Source organism: Papio anubis, chromosome 5 (assembly GCF_008728515.1).
Source record: "Papio anubis isolate 15944 chromosome 5, Panubis1.0, whole genome shotgun sequence".
NCBI classification, from domain to species: domain Eukaryota; kingdom Metazoa; phylum Chordata; class Mammalia; order Primates; family Cercopithecidae; genus Papio; species Papio anubis.
The window spans coordinates 125,797,529-125,817,306 of NC_044980.1; the positions used below are offsets into that span (position 1 = coordinate 125,797,529).

Genomic DNA, 19,778 nt, shown 5'->3' on the forward strand with positions numbered 1-19,778 from the left:
CTCTGTCTCAAAAAAAAAAAAAAGAACTTCCATTGAAAGTCCTAGAGAAAGACACTAACTTAAGGAACTTGAAAGCTAAGCAAATGCTCAGTGGTGTGTGTGTGTGTGTGTGTGTGTGTGTGTATGTGTGTGTGTGTGTGTCTAGGTGGGGAGAGATAGAATCAGCAAACTTGTGTACTCAGAGAAGGCAAATAAATGAAATCTTTGACTTGAGTGGTTCTCAAAAGAGAAGCCCTTTCTTTTCGGTACTTTTCCCTTTGCCATTTTTCTTTTTCTTTCTTTTTTTCTGAGATGGAGTCTTACTGTGTCGCCCAGGCTGGAGTGCAGCAGCATGATCTTGACTCACTGCAACCTCTGCCTCCCAGGTTCAAGCAATTCTGTCTCAGCCTACCGAGTAGCTGGGATTATAGGTGCCTGCCACCACACCTGGCTAATTTTTTGTATTTTAGTAGAAACAAGATTTCACCATCTTGCCCAGGCTGGTCTCGAACTCCTGAGCTCAGGCAATCCACCCGCCTCGGCCTCCCAAAGTGCTAGGAATACAGGTATGAGCCACAGCGCCCAGCCACCATTTTTCACTCTTGCCCTTCTTAGGCCATATTCTTTGAGCTGAGGCTGCACCTCCTCCTCTTCATCCTGGCATGCAGTGAGGTCTCAGGAACAGGCATCAGGGGCCTGCCTACACTAGGAAAAGAATGGCCTGTTTCCGGGAATGATCTCCCAGAAGTTCAAGATGTGAGTTTATAGGATTTTAACTGTCAGGCAGAAGTGTTAAGAGCAGCCTTCCAGCCGGGCGCGGTGGCTCAAGCCTGTAATCCCAGCACTTTGGGAGGTCGAGGCGGGTGGATCACGAGGTCAGGAGATCGAGACTATCCTGGCTAACATGGTGAAACCCCGTCTCTACTAAAAATACAAAAAACTAGCCGGGCGTGGTGGCGGGCGCCTGTAGTTCCAGCTACTTGGGAGGCTGAGGCAGGAGAATGGCATGAACCTGGGAGGCGGAGCTTGCAGTGAGCGGAGATCACGCCACTGCACTCCAGCCTGGGAGACACAGCGAGACTCCGTCTCACAAAAAAAAAAAAAAAAGCAGCCTTCCAAAACCAGCCAGGTACCACAGGTCTTCATTTTTTGTTTTCTGATCTGTCCCTTCCTTCTCCAATCTTCTTAATTTATCCCCTCCTCCCTAGATCGGGCACACAGGCATTGTCTCTCCCTATGTTACATGTGCCTGCATGCCCACACACCCACAGCTGGGCTTGTAACTTTAAATTCACAGTCCCTTTGCAATCTGGCTTGCAACTTCATATTTAAAGTCCCTTTGAAGCTACTCCATGTACTCCCTGAACACTGAGTTAAGATTTGACCAAATCAGACCCAAACAAATGAAGAGTCATGATGCACCTAGAGAAAAGGTTGGTTGGTCCAGGTACCCTGTATTCTATCGTTAGGCCATGGTATTTGGAATCCTAGTTTTTGATTCCATCTTATCTTCTCATGGTGTGTGTGGGTTTTTGTTACTTTTATTTATTATTATTTTTGAGACGGAGTCTCACTCTGTCACCAGGCTGGAGTGCAGTAGCATGAATAGGGTTCACTGCAGCCTCCATCTACTGGGCTCAAGCAATCCTCCTGTCTCAGCTTCCAAAAGTGCTGGGATTATAGGCATGAGCCACCGTGCCCAACCTCCTGGTGGTTTTGAATTAAAACAACATCCTGATTTGGCCTGTGGTAGGATCTCTAGAGGGATTCAATATGCTGCCACATAACTTTCCATTCCTTTAAAAGGGTTCTGTTATTAATGTTAAATTATTTTTGCCACTCTCCAAAAAAAGCCTACTCTAACTGGATTAGATAGTGCATAGTCGGCCCCTTCAGCAAAACGGTAAAGTTGGTAACGTTTGTCTGCCTTTGCCCCTTTGAGCCTTCCTTCTTGTGCTTGCATTACATGCTTTTTCCTAAACTCCTCTCATTTCTGTGGTTATCATTTGTCTTCATTCACATGGAGATCTCAGACTGTTACTTTGTCTCCTAACCTTGGAAAGGAATTTTACTTTGAGAGAGGATGCCCTTGGAAAGAACATGAGAGAGAAACCCTAATGGAGATATTTCAGGTACTGTTCTAAACTACAGAAAGTGATTTTTAAATTTTATTTATTTATGTATGTATTTATTTATTTACTTACTTATTGAGATGGAGTCTTGCTCTGTTGCCCAGGCTGGAGTGCAGTGGCACAATCTCGGCTCACTGCAACCTCTGCCTCAGCCTCCTGAGTAGGTGGGACTACAGGTGCGCACCACCACGCCTGGCTAATTATTTTGTATTTTTAGTGGAGACGGGGTTTCACGTTAGCCAGGCTGGTCTTGAACTCCTGACCTCAGGCAATCTGCCTGCCTCAGCCTCTCACAGTGTTGGGATTGCAGGCGTGAGCCACTGCGCCCAGCCGAAAGTAACCTTTTTAGTATAGGTAGGACATTCATATACATAAAGAAGAGTTTATTAACTTAAATGATCACAGGGTCCCACAATAGACTGTCTGTAAGCTGAGGAGCAAGGAAAGCCAGTCCGAGTCCCAAAACTGAGGAACCTGGAGTACAATGTCGGAGGGCAGGAAGCATCCAGCACGGGAAAAAGATATAGGCTGGGAGGCGAGGCCCCTCTCCTCACTTCATGTTTGTTTGCTTCGTATTTGCTGGTGGCTGATTAGATGGTGCCTACCATCTAATCCCCAGCCTGCCCACCATCTAATTCCCTATCCCACTGACTTGAATATTAATCTTCTTAGGCAACACTCTCACAGACACACTCAGGATCCATATTGCACCCTTCAATCAAGTTGATGCTCAGTATTAACCATCACACTGATCCTTTATCAAATTCACACTCACTGAGGTGGCTCACGCCTGTAGTTCCGGCACTTTGGGAAGCTGAGGTGGGTGGATTACCTGAGGTCAGGGGTTTGAGACGAGCCTGGCCAAAATGGTGAAACTCCATCTTTATTAAAAATACAAACAAATTGGCCAGGCGCGGTGGCTCATGCCTTAATCCCAGCATTTTGGGAGGCCGAGGTGGGTGGATCACCAGGTCAGGAGATCGAGACTATCCTGGTTAACACGGTGAAACCCTGTCTCTACTAAAAAATACAAAAAATTAGCCGGGCGTGGTGGCAGGCACCTGTAGTCCCAGCTACTCGGGAGGCTGAGGCAGGAGAATGGCATGAAGCCGGGAGATGGAACTTGCAGTGAGCCAAGATCGCGCCACTGGGCGCAACAGCCTGGGCGACAGAGCAAGACTCCGTCTCAAAAAATAATAAAAAAAACCAAAAAACAAAAGCCAAACAAATTAGCTGGGTGTGGTGGTGAGCGCTTATAGTCCCAGCTACCTGGGAGGCTGAGGCAGGAGAATCGCTTGAACCCAGGAGGCGGAGGTTGCAGTAAGCTGAGATCGTGCCATTGCACTCAAGCCTGGGCAACAGAGTGAGACTCTTAAAAAAAAAAAAAAAAAAAGTTTTGTAAGTTGCAGGTATGAGATGGCAGCTGCTGTTACTGCAGTATAGTTCCCTGTAGGGGCCTATATACTCAGCAATAGGACAGGGACAGGCCAGGCCAGAGCAGAGCTAAGCAGGGAATCATGTTGGGCATCAGCATACTAGGCCAGTAGGCAGGACTTGGGGGTGGAGTTGGAACATTAGCTGCTAGAGGTGGAAAAAGACCTAGTCTGGGGCTAGGTGAGGAGTGTTGGAGCCAGTGAAAATGTGAGTCATGTCAGGAAAATCACTGATGATCAAGGGTCCTAGATGAAAGGGTTAACATTTCAGAATAATGTCAGCTTATGTGGCCCAGAGAAATCTGTGCAGAGTTCCCACAGCATTTAAAAGTTACAGAGGGAAAGGGCTGGGACTATTAATGACACTGCAAGCCACATACATTAAGTGAACCAACCTGAATAAGGACAAAAAAAATAGGGCTTAAGAGAAAAGGCCGCTCGATTAGATCATAGTGCTGTTATATAAGCAGACAGTTTGATAGCCAGAGTGGAGTAAAGACCCTGGGATTTTAGCCAATTTGGAGTTAGAAGTGAACTGTGAGGCCGGGAGCGATGGCTCATGCCTGTAATCCCAGCACTTTGGGAGGCTGAGGCAGGCAGATCACGAGGTCAACCTCGTGAGGTCAATCCTGGCCAACATGGTGAAACCCCGTCTCTACTAAAAATACAAAAATTAGCTGGGCGTGGTAGCATGTGCCTGTAACCCCAGCTACTCAGGAGGCTGAGGCAGGAGAATCACTTGAACCAGGGAGTCGGAGGTTGCAGTGAGCCGAGGTTGCACCACTGCACTCCAGCCTGGCAATACTGAGACTGCATCTTAAAAAAAAAAAAAAAAAAAAGAGAAGTGGACTGTGATGGTAGTTTTTGTATCAAGAGCATTATGGGCCTGGCATGGTGGCTCACGCCTGTAATTCCAGCACTTTGGGAGGCCAAGGTGGGAAGATCACTTGAGCACAGGAGTTTGAGTCCAGTCTGGGTGACAAAGAGAGACCCTATATATACAAATAATTAAAAAATTAGCTGGGTGTGGTGGCATGCACTTGTGGCCTGAACTACCTAGGAGCCTGGGGCCTGAGCCCGGGAGGTTGAAGTTGCAGTGTACCATGATCAAGCCATTGCACTCCAGCCTGGGCAACAAAGTGAGACCCTGTGTCAAAAAAAAAAAGCGTTATGCTTAGAAAAATGCTTGAGTGGCTGGGTGAGGTGGCTCAGGCCTGTAATCCCAGCACTTTGGAAGGCCAAAGTGGGTGAATCACTTGAGGTCAGGAGTTCGAGTCTAGCCTGGCCAAATAGTGAAACCCTGTCTCTACTAAAAATACAAAAATTGGCCAGGTGTGGTGGCTCACGTCTGTAATCCCAGCACTTTGGGAGGCCGAGGTGGGTGGATCACCTCAGGTCAGGAGTTTGAGACTAGCCTGACCAACAAGACAAACCCTGTCTCTATTAAAAATACAAAATTAGTCAGGCGTGTTGGCACATGCCTCTAATCCCAGCTACTCGGGAGGCTGAGGCAGGAGAATCACTTGAACCTGGGAGGTGGAGGTTGTGGTGAGCTGAGATTGTGCCATTGCACTCCAGCCTGGGCAGCAAGAGTGAAACTCCATCTCAAAACAAACAAACAAACATTAGCTGGGTGTGGTGGTAGGCACCTATAATCCCAGCTACCTGGAAGGCTGAGGCAGGAGAATCGCTTGAACCCAGGAGGTGGAGGTTGCAGTGAGCAGAGTTCTCGCCACTGCACTCCAGCCTGGGCAACAGAGTGAGACTCCATCTGAAAAAAAAAAAAAAAGAAAAATGCTTGAGTAAAAAAAGCAGAAGACTAAACTATGTTCTCCCAGTATTTTAATATTTTAACCTGGTATTTCTTTCTTTTTCTTTTTTTTTTTTGTTTGAGAAGTCGTCTTGTTCTGTTGCTTAGGCTGGAGAGCAGTGGCGCGATCTCGGCTCACTGCAGCCTCTGCCTCCCAGGTTCAAGCAATTCTTCTGCCTCAGCCTCCAGAGCAGCTGGGACTACAGGCGCACACTGTGACGCCCAGCTAATTTTTGTATTCTTACTAGAGATGGGGTTTCACCATGTTGGCCAGGATGGTCTTGATCTCTTGACCTCGTGATCTGCCCTCCTCCGCCTCCCAAAGTGCTGGGATTACAGGTGTGAGCCACTGTGCCCAGCCATTAATCTGGTAGTTTTTTTTTTTTTTTTTTTGTGAGATGGAGTCTTGCTCTGTGGTTCGGGCTGGAGTGCAGTGGTGCGATCTCAGCTCACTGCAATCTCCCCAGGTTCAAGTGATTCTCTTCCCTCTGCCTCCTGAGTTGCTGGGGCTATAGGCATGTGCCACCGCGTCTGACAAATTTTTGTATTTCTGGTAGAGAAGGGGCTTCACTATATTGGTCAGGCTGGTCTTGAACTCCTGACCTCATGATCTGCCCGCCTTGGCCCCGCAAAGTGCTGGGATTACAGGCGTGAGCCACTGCCCCCGAGCTCCCAGTATTTCTTATATTTATATTTTTATTTATGATTACACAAAGTTAAAGAGGTTTTCCACAGGACTTCTCGGAACCTTAAAAATGGTACTATTAACCTATCGATATCTCCTAGAACAAACGCTGTCCTGTGAAACACAGTTTGGGAGGCCGAGGTGGAAGAACTGCTTGAGGCCAGGAATTCAAGACCTGTCTGAGCAATGTAGCAAGACCCCCATCCATTTCCTTCTTTCTTTCTTTCCTTCCTTTTTTTTTTTCTTCAGAGTCTCGCTCTGTCGCCCAGGCTGGAGTGCAGTGGTGCGATCTTGGCTCACCACAAGCTCTGCCTCCCGGGTTCATGCCATTCTCCTGCCTCAGCCTCCCATGTAGCGGGACTACAGACGCCCGCCACCACGCCTGGCTAACACTTACCTGATGGTCTCGATCTTCTGACCTTGTGATCTGCCCACTTCAGCCTCCCAAAGTGCTGGGATTAGAGGCGTAAGCCACCGCACCCGGCCTCTTTCTCTCTTTTCTTTCCTTCATTTCCTTTCTCTCTTTCCTCTTTTCTTTCTTCTTTCTCCCTTCCTTCCTCCCTCCCTCCTTCCCTTCCCCTTCCCTTTCTTTCTTTTCTCTCCCTCTCTCTCTTTAAGACGGAGTCTCTTTCTCTTGCCGAGGTTGGAGTGCTGTGGTACCATTTCAGCTTACTGCAACCTCTGCAACCTCCACCTCCCAGGCTCAAGCGGTTCTCCTGCCCCTGCCTCCCGAGTAGCTGGGATTACAAATGCGTGACATCAGGCCCAGCTAATTTTTGTATTTTTAGTAGAGAAGAGGTTTCACCATGTTGGCCAGGATGGTCTTGAACTCCCGACTTCAGGTGATCCACCCGCCTCAGCCTCCCAAAGTGCTGGGATTACAGGCGTGAGCCACTGCACCTGGCTACAAGATCCTCGTTTTTACAAAAAAATAAAAAAATGAGCTGCATGTGGCAGCACATGCCTGTAGTCCCAGTTACTCAGGAGGCTGAGGTGGGAGGACTGCTTGAGGCCAGGCTGCAGTGAGCTATGACCGTGCCACTGCACTCCAGTCTGGGTGACAGAACATGATCATCTAAAAGAAAAATAAATCGAGAAGCAGTGTAGTTGTGAGAAAGTTGTGTGATCTTGAACAAGTTCCTTAACCTTATCAGGTCTCTATAAAATAGGAAAAATAACACCTACCTGATGGGTTTGCTATGTAAAGGAATTATGATATTGAAATCAGTAAAATGTCTGCCATAATGCTAGCATATGCTGTAGGAATGCCAGAGACATGGTAATTACATTATTGAGTTATTGGAGTTTTAGAGTTTAAGAAAGAGTTGTTGCTTTGACTATAGGCATTGATCCACTCACTGCAAGATCAGGGAGGTCAGAAAATCACCATTACCTGAGGAAGTAGTTTCCTTGTGAAGCAAAAAATTGCAGAAACTGCTCCAGAGTGTAGGGCAGGATTCCACTGGACACTTGGCAGGGAGAAATATGAGTCCCCAGTTGATGGAGAACCTTTTGTCTTTTGATGGGCAGCCTATGAACACTGTATATCTAAAAACAAACACTTCCGGAATTGCTTAGGACTAAATTTAATCATATTTGAGAGTGGCATTTAACAACTTCCTGCTTCTAAAATACTTAAATACTTAAGATACTCTGCCAAGTGGAAAGAATTTGTCCTCCGATCACAGTGTCTCCAACATTAAATATTCTGGACACTTTGTTGGTTCACAATTGTGATTCTTGGAAACTTGCCACTTTAGATTCCTCAGGATTCTAAAATAACCTTTTCCTGACTTCATTTATTTAAATATCCCAGAATAATCTCTTGAGCTATAAGTTTGATGATCCAGGAAACTATTTATAGCAGGATGAGTACTCTCTGTGACTGATGGTAGTTATGTTTTATTTTGAGAAGGACAAATCATTAAAAAGATTGATAGGGCTCGTGGTATTTTAAACTGAAAGCAGAACCAAGGCAAACAAGGTAGTTGAGGTATGAAGTTGGAACACAATAAGATATGGGTGTACTTTTCATCAATTTAGCTAAGACCTAGGGAGGTCTTCCAATAGACGGAAGGCAGAAACAGGCAGTAACACAGTGATCTTTAGGTCCACTGGACAATTTAGCATAGGCAGCTCGGGCTGTTTGCTCAGTGATTAACAATTGAGATAAACAGATGGAGACAGGACTGTGTCATAATTAAGGTCAACAGTGTCCTTGGTATTACTGATACTGCCCCTAGGTAGGAGAAAAACAGACAGAGGAAGGAAGGTCAAGGTCAACCTAACTTAAAAAACTTTTAAAAATTATGATTAAAATATACATAAAATTTACCATTTTCATAATTTTTAAATGTACAAGTGTCACTGATCATGCACATTGTTATGCAACTACCACCAGCATCTATCTCCAGAACTTTCTCATCTTCCCAAACTGAAACTCTGTATCCCTTAAACTCTCCATTTCACTCTACTCGTGAAACCGCTTTTCTCTCTTTATGTAGTTGTCTATTGTAGGTGCCTGATACAAGTGGAATCATATTAAATTCTGAATATAAAATTAAAAAAATTTAAAAAAATATTGATATTTTTGATTTGACTTTTCACTTAGCATATTTTCAAGGTTCATTAATGCTGTAGCATTTATCAGACTTTCATTCCTTTGTCTTTTCAAGGCTGTATAATGTACTGTTGCGTGTATACACTAAATTTAGAAAACTAATTAATCTGTCAATGGACATGTGGGTTGTTTCCTCCTTTTAGCTGCTGTGAATAAGCTACTATGAACACGGGTATACAACGTACAAATATGTCCCTGCTCTCGTTTTTCCAAAGGCTGCTCCTTGCTGCCTCCACTCTTTTTACTCCCAGTACCCTTTTACAGGTAGCACCTGGTACTTGTCTTTGAAGCAAAAACAGGTTTTAATTAGGCAAAATGTGAGAAATGTGTGGCCATTTGCAAGTTTTAATGGTAATCAACCCGGGTTTGGGGTTGCTCCTATAAAGTGAAGTACCTCCTGAGGTGGCAGGAAATGCAGGTATTTAAAGGGAAGGGCATACCAGGACAATGTAATTTCTTCTTTGCTCATTCACTTTTAAAATGGCTGAAGGGCAGGTACTCTAGCCTTGAGACCTTCAACTCATGGTGTACCCTCCAGCAACAGAGAACTTCTTTTTAGTCCTTAAACTATGGTCTCTATTGCTAGTTTTTCAAACTTGAACACAGCCTTTTCCTTTTCTGGGAAGTTGTCCTAGTCTCCACCATTCTGTGCATATAGCACTTGCCCTTCTGTACTGGGGTCACCTTTACTTGTTTAGCCACCCTCATGATGGGGATGATCCTGGTTTTGTAGAGGTGAAACTTATATACCATTGGGGGGCCCTAAACAAAACAAATAATTAAAATGACAAATCCCAACACATTACTAGAGACTTGGAGATTCAGATCCTCCTTCTTAGATCTCTCTGGGTAACTTATTAGAAATGCTTACATACATTTGCTTCCTAATCCCTGGGGCCCATGCTTTCTACAGTCTACAGTAACAGGACTGGAGAAAAACACCCGAAACTCTATGAACAAGAAATTGTCGATCCCACGGAAGCCACTGTAAAACCGAAGAGGAAAGATGGACCGAACCTGAACTAGTTACAATCTAAACCCCTCCTGGGATTACCCCTACCCAGTCCCCTCCCTCACCACACTCCTCTTATGAGGAACTTCTCCACAACTCTCAGCAACTACCTGTTCTCCCAGGAGGCCATGCAAGCGAAGGGTCCTGAAGCTTAAGATTTATTAGCTTCATATAAAGGTCTGAGCGGACCTTTCAGGCCAGGCAGCGTATCACTTGCCTATGTTCCTTGCACCCAGGTTAGGGCCTACCACAGGGTAGGTGCTTGGAATGTGCTGGGGATTAAAGGCTTAAATCCTGCGGGCCCCTCAATCTGATCTAAGGACACGAGTGGCTTAGAGAACGGCGCGACAAGGCTGAGCGAAAGAAAACAAGGTGGTGTGGCTGGGAGTGGGCTCCTTCCCTCCGCTGGTGAGGGTGTGATCTTAGACTCTTGACAGAACAGGACATAAGGGCCGCGTTCCAACGGCGGCCTTCTCCCCTACCGGGGATAAGAACAGAAAGCACCCTGTGGGATCTGCAGAACAGCTCGCGTCTCATTCCAGGCGCCCGACAAGGTGGAACGCAAGACACCCCACTACCGGAAGTGTCTTTGAGAGTAAAAAAAAAAACGGCGGAAGTAGGCCGCAGCGCTTCCTCAGTATAGTCCCTCAAGTCGGCTCGCCTACTTTCTACGGGAAAGGGAGGTGCTCCACATTTCCATGCAGCTGTGCAGCGCCGCGGGTTCCACGCGCAGGCTCGGTTGGCCAATTGCACCTCCCAGCCATCTTTTAGCCACCCAGTCCTTTCCCAGGTTCTCGAGCCAGGACGTGACGTATTCATACGTACTGGGGGCGGGACCTGAAGGGGAAAAGCGCTTGAGCCGGGATATCGCGAGAACATTCCGTTCCTTCGTAGTTCTCGTGCTGCGGCTCAGCTCTCGTCGCAACGAGATCTTTCGAGATCTTCTCCGCCCCCGCTACCGGCGCCTCCTCTGCGGCCACTGAGCCGGAGCCGGCCTGAGCAGCGGTCTCGGTTGCAGTCCCCACTGGAAGGACCTAGGCGCTCGCGTGGACGCCGCACGCCCCTCAGTAGCCTCGGCCCAAGAGGCCTGCTTTCCACGCGCTAGCCCCGCCGGGGTCCGTGTCCTGTCTCGGTGGCCGGACCCGGGCCCGAGCCCGAGCAGTAGCCAGCGCCATGTCGGTGGTGGGCATAGACCTGGGCTTCCAGAGCTGCTACGTCGCTGTGGCCCGCGCCGGCGGCATCGAGACTATCGCTAATGAGTATAGCGACCGCTGCACGCCGTAAGTGTGGGCCGGGCCGGCCGCGTGCACTGGGGTGAGGAGCTAATGCTTGTTCCAGCCTGGGACCCTCGCTGCTTGGGGAACGCGGGCCGAGGAGTCTCCTCCGTTCCAAGCCGAGGTCCCGGTGGGTCAGGGACCCCCACTGGGTACTAGGACACTGGGGGCCGCGACCCACTATGAGCGTGGGTGTGTGCTAAGCGCGAGGCCTTTTCCCCGGTGACCAGCCGGCCTGAGGAAGGCTTCTGGCCGGTACGCGGACCAGCGGAGGGCACGGATAGGAACTGGAAGGACTGCAGGCGTAGGATGTAAACGGATCGCGGTCCTTTTCTGGAGGGCAGAGACCAGGCCCAGGTCGTACTGAGTCTTGTGAGTCCAACAGAGAGCTCAGAACTTTGCACACAGCAGGCGCTTAATAATAGTTGAATTGAATGGGTTCTGGGGCTTGCCAGCCTCGAGACCGTGGAGCGGTCAGCGTCCCACGTGAGTGGGGGCGGGGCAGCGCCCGGAAGAGAGCGAGCTGGAGCAGCCTCAGGCTCGGATTCCGGATGGACTCGGGATCTTGAGATTGGGGTGGCACGGATAGGAATTTAATAAAACCGGTGCTCTTACGATAACTTTACAGTCGCTTTTGTTTTCCACATTATTTCGGGGTATTGTACTATATTGGGTCATCCTCTGTTTTGTGCGCGTTAACCCCTCAATAGGGTTGCACTTTCCTGATAATGCATTCTAACCAGCGTGTTGGCCACTATTGTTAGTGGCTCAAGGGCCCTCGTTGACTTCTAGAACCCATAGTAAGTTTTGGGACCAGCACAGACATAGCTCTAAAAAATGGTGAGTCACTCAGGTCATTCATTGGTTACAGTAAAAGAGTCTGCCTTTCGAATACATGTAGATACATTTTAATCCATTGTCATGTTCTTAGACAAAACCTTGTAAGAAGTTCTGTATTTTCCATTCAGGGTCTCAATTCTTTTTTTTTTTTTTTTTTTTTTTTGAGGCAGGGTCTTATTCTGGCTACAGGCTGGAGTGCAGTGGTGCGATCTTGGTTCACTGCAGCCTCGACCTCCCTGGCTCCTGGCTCAGGTGATTCTCGCACCTCAGCCTCCTGAGTAGCTGGCATTGCAGGCCTGTGCCACCATGCTAGGCTAATTTTCTGCATTTTTAGTAGAAAAGGGGTTTCACTATGTTCACTCAGGCTGGTCTCGAATTCCTGGACTCAACCAGCTCTCCAGCCTCGGCCTTCCGGAGTGCTGGGATTACAGGCATGAACTGCCGCGCCCTGTTCAGGGGCTCAGTTGTTACTGATTGATTGATTGAGGTGGAGTCTCGCTCTGTCGCCCAGGCTGGACTGCAGTGGCATGATCTCGGCTCACTACAACCTCGGCCTCTGGGGTTCATGCGATTCTCCTCCCTCAGCCTCCTGAGGAGCTGGGATTACAGGCTCGTGCCACCAAGCCCGGCTAAATTTTGTATTTTTAGTAGAGACGGGGTTTCGTTGAGTTGCCCAGGCTGGTCTTGAACTCCTGACCTCAAGTGATCCTCCCGCCTCGGCCTCCCAAACTGCTAGGATTATAGGCGTGAGCCACGGTGCCCGGCCCCAGGGACTCAATTTTAAGGTCCATTATTTTCACCCTGAATTTTTGTCACATTTCTTCAGCAGGTTTCAGCCAAACTAGATTGTTCAGAAGTCTCACATTTCCCTTCTGATTGTCAAATTTCTGCACCCTCCCCACCTCCTAACCCAGGTGCTTCCCCTGAAAACTCATCCCAGAAACCAAAACTGTAGTTTGCCGGCCCTTTGCTGAGTTTAGTCTTGTTAGCAGCTCTATTAAGGCTTCTTTTCTTTTGGAGTCTCGCTGCTCCCTACGCTGGAGTGCAGTGGTGTAATCTCGGCTCACTGCAGCCTCTGCCTCCTGGGTTCAAGCGATTGTCCTGCCTCAGCGTCCCAAGTAGCTGGGATTACAGGTGTGTGCCACCACGCCTGGCTAGTTTTTGTCTTTTTTAGTAGAGACGGAGTTTCACCATGTTGGCCAGAGTGGGCTTGAACTCTTGATCTCAAGTGATCCGCCTAGCTTGGCCTTCCAAAGTGCTGGGATTACAGGAGTGAGCCACTGCACCCGGCACAGTTTTATTAAGGTTTAATTCATATACTATACAATTTACCCAGTTGAAGTGATCATTTTTAGTGTAGTCACAAAACAATGCAACCATTACTGTAATCAATTTTAGAACATTTTCATCACTCCTCCCAAAAGCCCTGTGCCCTTTAGCAGTCTATTTTCCCTATTTGTACTTTTTAACAATAGGTAGTCTAACTTGCATCTCCAGGGAAGTGTATCGTGCTCTTTTTTTAAGCATTAAAGTTTGTTTTTAAGCAATTTAGTATTTATTTGAGAATATCTTTGGATCCATGTTTTCTTGGGTCTGTAAAATGTCTCCCCCAAGGAACTGAAAAGGCTAAAGCGCTGAGTTAATGTATTTAGTGGCTTGGTCCTTTCCTGCCCTGTGATTGAACACACTTTAGCTCCAAAGGAGGCACAGGAAGAGAATCCCAAGTATTGGGAAGAACAGTGTTCCTATCCTTTCTTTTAGATTATTATCCCGTGCTTCTGTTTTTCTTTTAGAAAGACAGTAGCTGCAACAATTATACCATGAATTGTATTTGAAACTGAGTTGTTTCAAATAAAAAATTTGCCTCAAAGACATTGATGTATGACCCCATACACCATGAAATTGTGATAAGAAAATTCCATTTAAATACTTTAATTTTCCTTACATGTTTTCTTTATATTTTCTTTCCTAGTTTTCATTGACATACAGGCATGCCATACATTTCAAGTAATTTCTGAACTGTATGACTTTGATTCACTTTGATTACTCTGTGTTGGAGTCTTGGGCTAAATAGAAAATGGTAGCAGGAAGGTTGATTTATTTTTTTGGTAGCGGTTATGGAGGAAGGGATTCGGAGCTCATACATACAAAAAGACTGCATGTTGTGGGTTTGTTTTAATGTGAGAGTGGAAATGAGATGTAAGTCTTAGAGGGTTTGCTATGGTGGAAGTACCTCGTTTTCAGATTGTCGGTGTAACAATCTGGATTAGGTTTTTGAGGAGCCAGTGGAGTCTCATCCAGAAGAGACCCTTGATTTTCCACCCAATTTAGGCTTCCTTCATTTTATCAGATGTTGAGTGCCTCTGATGTGGTAGCCATTTTTCTAAGGACTGGAGGTACTGTCATGAACAAATAAGATCATGTTATTATGGACATGGCTGGTGGATTAAACCAAATGCTAAACAAAAATATATAGTAATTAATGTGGTAAAGGGCAAGGTGGAAAAGTACAGAATACAGTGAGAGTATAGAATAAGCTGGTCTAATTTAAATTGGATGGAAGGATCTGGCACGATAGCTTATGACTATAATCCCAGCACTCTGGGAGGCTGAGGTAGGAGGATCGCTTGAGGTCAGGAGTTCGCAACCAGCTTGGCCAACATGGTGGAACCCTGTCTCTACTAAAAATACAAAAATTAGCCAGGTGTGGTGGCCGGCACCTTTGGTCCCAGGTACTCTGAAGGGTGAGGCAGGAGAATCGCTTGAACCTGGTAGGCAGAGGTTGCAGTGAGCCGAGATCATGCACTGCACTCCAACCTGGGTGACAGAGCGAGACTCTGTCTCAAAAATAAGTTGGATAGGAGGTGCTTTGAAAGAAATACCATTTGAGACCTGAGGATGAGTAGGATTTTACCTTGGAGGTCACAGTAGGTTTGAGGAAGTATTGTTGCAGGCAGAAGGAACAGCAAGTGGGAAAGACCTGAGCAGCAAGAGCTGCATGCTTGATATATTGAAAAGCAGCCATGACTCTTGCAGCTGCTTGAGAGAATGCTGTGAGATGAATCTGAGGAATTAGGCAGAGCCTTGTAAATAATAATAAGGATTTTTATCTAGGTGCGGTGGGAAGTGATCCAGTATTTATTTTTTGAGACAGAGTCTCGCTTTGTCACCTAGGTTGGAGTGCAATGTTGTGATGATGCACATACACGTGGCTAATTTTTGTATTTTTAGAGAGACGTAGTTTCGCCATGTTGGCCAGGCTGGTCTCGAACTCCTGGCCTCGAGTGATCCGCCCGCCTTGACATCCCAAAGTGCTGGGAATACAGGCGTGAGCCACCATGCCCGGCCTGTAAAATTCTATATTATGGCTCTAACATGTTTTATTCAAACAGGTTATTTCTAATTTTTTGCTGTTACCAATAGTTCTTCAATAAGTAGCCTTACATATTTATGTTACAATGTTAATGCTTTTATTTTTGTTGTGTAGATTTCCAGAGGTGAAGTTGCTAGGGTAAGGGATATACTGTATATACTTAAAGTTTCAGTAATATTGCCAGAATTCTTTACACAAATATAAGGGATTAATTTGCAGTAGGAACAGATGTGATTTCTCTACTTCATTGGAGATTATGAGAATTATAATGAGTTAAAACTGTAACTCATACCTTTTTCTTGCCATAGTGCTCAGAATAGTGCCTGGGGTTCAGTAAATACTACCAAAGTATTTGCTAATGATACTATTACATATTATATTTTTTATTAATTTTTTATGAGATTAGGTCAGTAAGATGAAATCTATGGAAATTTACCTTTTGGGTTCTGCAACTGTGTACTTTTAAAGTGCAAAGGTTAATTACTGAGGAATTTGCTGTGTTTTTAGGAACTGCAAATCTCAAAAGTATGAGTTGTTTGGTCTGTTTGGTATCAGCCCTTTTTGGTACTTTCTAGTCCATGGCTAATGCAGTAACCAGAGAGTACTCTGATTAATGTCTCTGTTTCCATTCCAGTTTTGCCTATTAGTTGTATTTGATCGTCTAATTATTGCGGTTTCTCTGAAAAGCTCATTTTCTCCAATTGTTGAAGAAAGTGAATTAGAGCAACAGCTGTCGTAATATCCTGAGAGTAGTTCTGCATACTTTTTTTTTTTTCTTTTGAGACAGTGTCCCACTCTGTTGCTCAGGCTGGAGTGCACTGGTGCAATATTGGCTCACTGCAACCTCCGCGTCTCAGGCTCAAGCAGTTCTGGTGCCTCAGCCTCCCAAATAGCTGGGACTATAGATGCATGCCACCGCGCCCAGCTATACATACACTATAAAATCGAAACTATACCTTTTAAAGGATCTGTGCCAATTGCAGCTGTTCATAATATCCTCTCAGAATGTGCATAAATATTTGGTCAATAGTCTCTTTTAAGAAAGGGAAAACAGTGATATTCTCTGGCTGAAAAAGGATGTAATTTCTAGGACTTAAAGATTAGAACAGAGAGATCTTAAACTTGATTTGAATTAACTCCCTGCAATTTGGAATGGAGGAAAAGCAATATCAGTCAAACAGCAAATGTATGAGTACTTCTTAGGAGTTAAGCAGCATCGACTTGGCATTGTGTGTAGTATAGAGGAAGTGTAAGATAGAGATTCCTGCTGTCTAGTTGTAATCAATGTAGTTAAAATATGAATAACATCAGCAGCAGTAAATAGAATGAGTCCAGTTATGGACAAGGCTCTGTGATACAGACCTAAAATATGTTCAAAGGAGATGTAAGCAGTGGAGGCTAAAGTGATGAGGAAAGACTGGAGTGAGACTTGAACCAATAGGATTAGATAATACATGGAATAAAGGATTCAGATAGTTTGAGTGACGTATAGAAGTAGGAATGAATTAAGGCTGGCGGTGGTGGCTCATGCCTGTTATCCCAGCACTTTGGGAGGCCGAGGCAGGAGAATTACTTGAGGAGTTTGAGACCAGCCTGGACCCTGTATTTAATTTTTTAAATACAAAAAATTTAAAAAATTAACAGGCTGTGGTGGTATGCCAGCTACTTGGGAGGATGAGGTGGGAGGATCACTTGAGGTCAGTGATCAAGGCTGCAGTGAGCCGTGATCGAGTACTACACTCCAAGACTGGGCGACAGAGTGAGAATCGTCTCTTAAAAAACATAACGGGGCTGGGCACGGTGGCTCATGCCTGTAATCTCAGCACTTTAAGAGGCTGAGGTGGACAGGTCACCTGAAGTCAGGAGTTTGAGACCAGCCTGGACAACGCGGTGAAACCTCATCTCTACTAAAAAATACAAAATCATCTGGGTGTGGTGGTGCGTGCCTATAATCCCAGCCACTCGAGGCTGAGGCACGAGAATTGCTTGAATGCGGGGGGTGGAGGTTGCAGTGAGCTGAGGTCACGTCATTGCACTCCAGCCTGGCCAACAAGAGTGAAACTCAATCTCAAAACCCCAAAAACAAAAACAAAACAAAACAGGGCCGGGTGTGGTAGCTTACACCTGTAATCTCAGCACTTTGGGATGCCGACTGAGGTAGGGGGATCACTTGAGCTCCAGAGTTCGGGACCATACTGGACAACATGGCGAAACCCCATCTCTACAAAAAGTACAAAAATTGGCCAGGCGTGACTCACGCCGGTAATCCCAGCACTTTCGGAGGCTGAGGTGGGTGGATCCCCTGAGGTCAGGAGTTTGAAACCAGCCTGGCCAACATGGTGAAACACTGCCTCTACTAAAGATACAAAAATGAGCTGGGCGTGGTGGCGCGGGCCTGTAGTCCCAGCTCCTCAGGAGGCTGAGGCAGGAGAATTGCTTGAATCCAGGAGGCAGAGGTTGCAGTGAGCCGAGATGATGCCACTGCAGTCTAGCCTGGGTGACAGAGCGAGACTCCGTCTCAATAATACAATAATAATAAAAAAAGAGGCTGGGTACGGTGGCTCATGCCTGTAATCCCAGCACTTTGGGAGGTCGAGGCAGGTGGATCACTTGACATCAGGAGTTTGAGACCAGCCTGGCCAACGTGGGAAAACCGTGTCTCTAAAACTACAAAAATTAGCTGGGTGTGGTGGCAGGTGCCTGTAATCCCAGCTATTTGGGAGGCTGAGGCAGGAGAATCACTTGAACCCGCGAGGCAGAGGTGCAGTGAGCCGAGATTACACCATTGCACTCCAGCCTGGGTGACAAGAGTGAGACTTCGTCTCCAAAAAAAAAAAAAAAAATTAGCTACGCATGGTGGTGCACACCTATAGTCCCAGGTTCTCGGGAGGCTGAGGTAGGAGGATTGCTTGAACCTGGGAGGTGGAGGTTGCAGTGAGCAGATACGGAGCCACTACATTCCAGCCTGGGTGACGGAGTGAGACCCTGTCTCAAAACCAGAAAAAAACCCAAAATGTGTGTATACATGGGGTTTGGAGTCTGACGGTCCTAATTTTGAATTATAGACTCTAATACGTTTCTGGGCACATTGACTTGACTTGAATCAGCTCTTCCTCTATACGAATCCCATTTCTCAGAGAATTTAGGATTATCAAGTGTAGGCTGCTTAGCACACCACCTGGCACAGAAGGCTCTGTAATGAGAACTATGAAACGAGGAAGCTTGACCTGCTTGGATGAGAGAGGATTCGTGCTATGGATAGGGATCAGGGATGTAGACTGTGCAAAATTTGAAAGTTCTTGTTGACTGGAAAGTAGTAGATGTATTTCCTTTGAATGTTCTTGTCATGCTTATTCCATGTCAAAATCCTCAGGGAATAATTCAGCCATTGAAGACTTTTCAGAGCATTTATTGAGGAGAAGCAAACTGATAGTGGTATATCAGTTTTACTTTTTTTTTTTTTAAGGACTTACTAGATTTATTAGGATTACATAGGAGTATTTACCTAAATGTTAATAGTGGCCCTCTGTGGTGGGGGGAGGGTCGTGGAAGTATATGTAGTTTTTATTTTTTTTCTTCATACTTTTCTAATTTTCTACGGTAAACTTGTACTAAAAAGCATTGAATTAGGTTCTAGTGCTAGCGCTAATATTCAAGTTATTATTTTTGAGTATTCATCTCATTTAAATATTAGGTTTATGTAAGCTTTTAGTTTTCAAAATCCTTCAATTTGTGCTGTTTTACTTTTTTTTTTTTTGCGATGGAGTTCACTCTGTCACCCAGGCTGGAATGCAGTGGCACAATCTCGGCTCACTGCAACCTCTGCCTCCTGGGTTCAAGTGATTCTCCTGCCTCAGCCCCCTGAGTAGCTGGGATTACAGGCACGCGTCACCATGCCTGGCTAATTTTTGTATTTTTAGTGGAGACGGGTTTCACCATGTTGTCCAGGCTGGTCTCAAACTCCTGACCTCAGATGATCTGCCTGCCTCGGCCTCTCAAAGTGCTGGGATTACAGGCGTGAGCCAGCACGCCTGGCGCTGTTTTACATATTGACCCAGTTCAGCAAATTGATCATACTCTGTTTTCAGTTGTCCTTTTTTAATGGAAGTAGTACTTTTTTTTTTTTTTTTTTTAAATCCCACATCAATAGATAATTTTAAAGGTAGCTGACTGGGTTTCAGTTCCAGTAGGTGAAACAGTATTTTTTTTTTTTTTTTTTTTTTTTTTTTTGGGACAGAGTCTCACTCTGTCACTCTGACTGGAGTGCAGTGGCATGATTATAGCTCACTGCAACCTTGACTGTAAGAACTGAGTTTTAAATTTTATTTAGTTTTAAATAATTTAAATTTAAATAGCCACATGTGGCTAATGGCTGCTTCATTAGACAGTATGTATCTGTAACAGAAGACTTCGGATTTTACATTTTTCATTAAGACCTGGTACACGCACACACAACTGAAAAGCTTCATTAAACAACAGTACATTCACATGCAATGCATGCATGTTTTCTTTTTTTTTATTTTGAGTCGGAGTCTCGCTCTGTCACCCAGGTTGGAGTGCAGTGACGTGATCCCCGTTCACTGCAAGCTCCATCTCCTGAGTTCACACCATTCTTCTGCC

General features: G+C 45.8%; 1 protein-coding gene across 2 annotated transcripts in view; it reads left to right on the forward strand.

Annotated features, from left to right (window-relative positions):
- The first annotated feature begins 10,569 nt into the window (after positions 1–10,569).
- The window catches only part of HSPA4 (heat shock protein family A (Hsp70) member 4), a 55,515-nt gene continuing 46,306 nt past the window's right edge, over positions 10,570–19,778 (forward strand). The window contains exon 1 of one of the 2 annotated variants that reach the window (XM_003900096.4): positions 10,570–10,951. In XM_003900096.4, the coding sequence (XP_003900145.1) occupies positions 10,845–10,951 (107 nt within the window). In that variant the 5' untranslated portion in view covers positions 10,570–10,844. Of the gene's footprint in view, positions 10,986–19,778 lie in introns of both variants that reach the window. The other variant, XM_021939671.2, reaches the window with a different exon arrangement.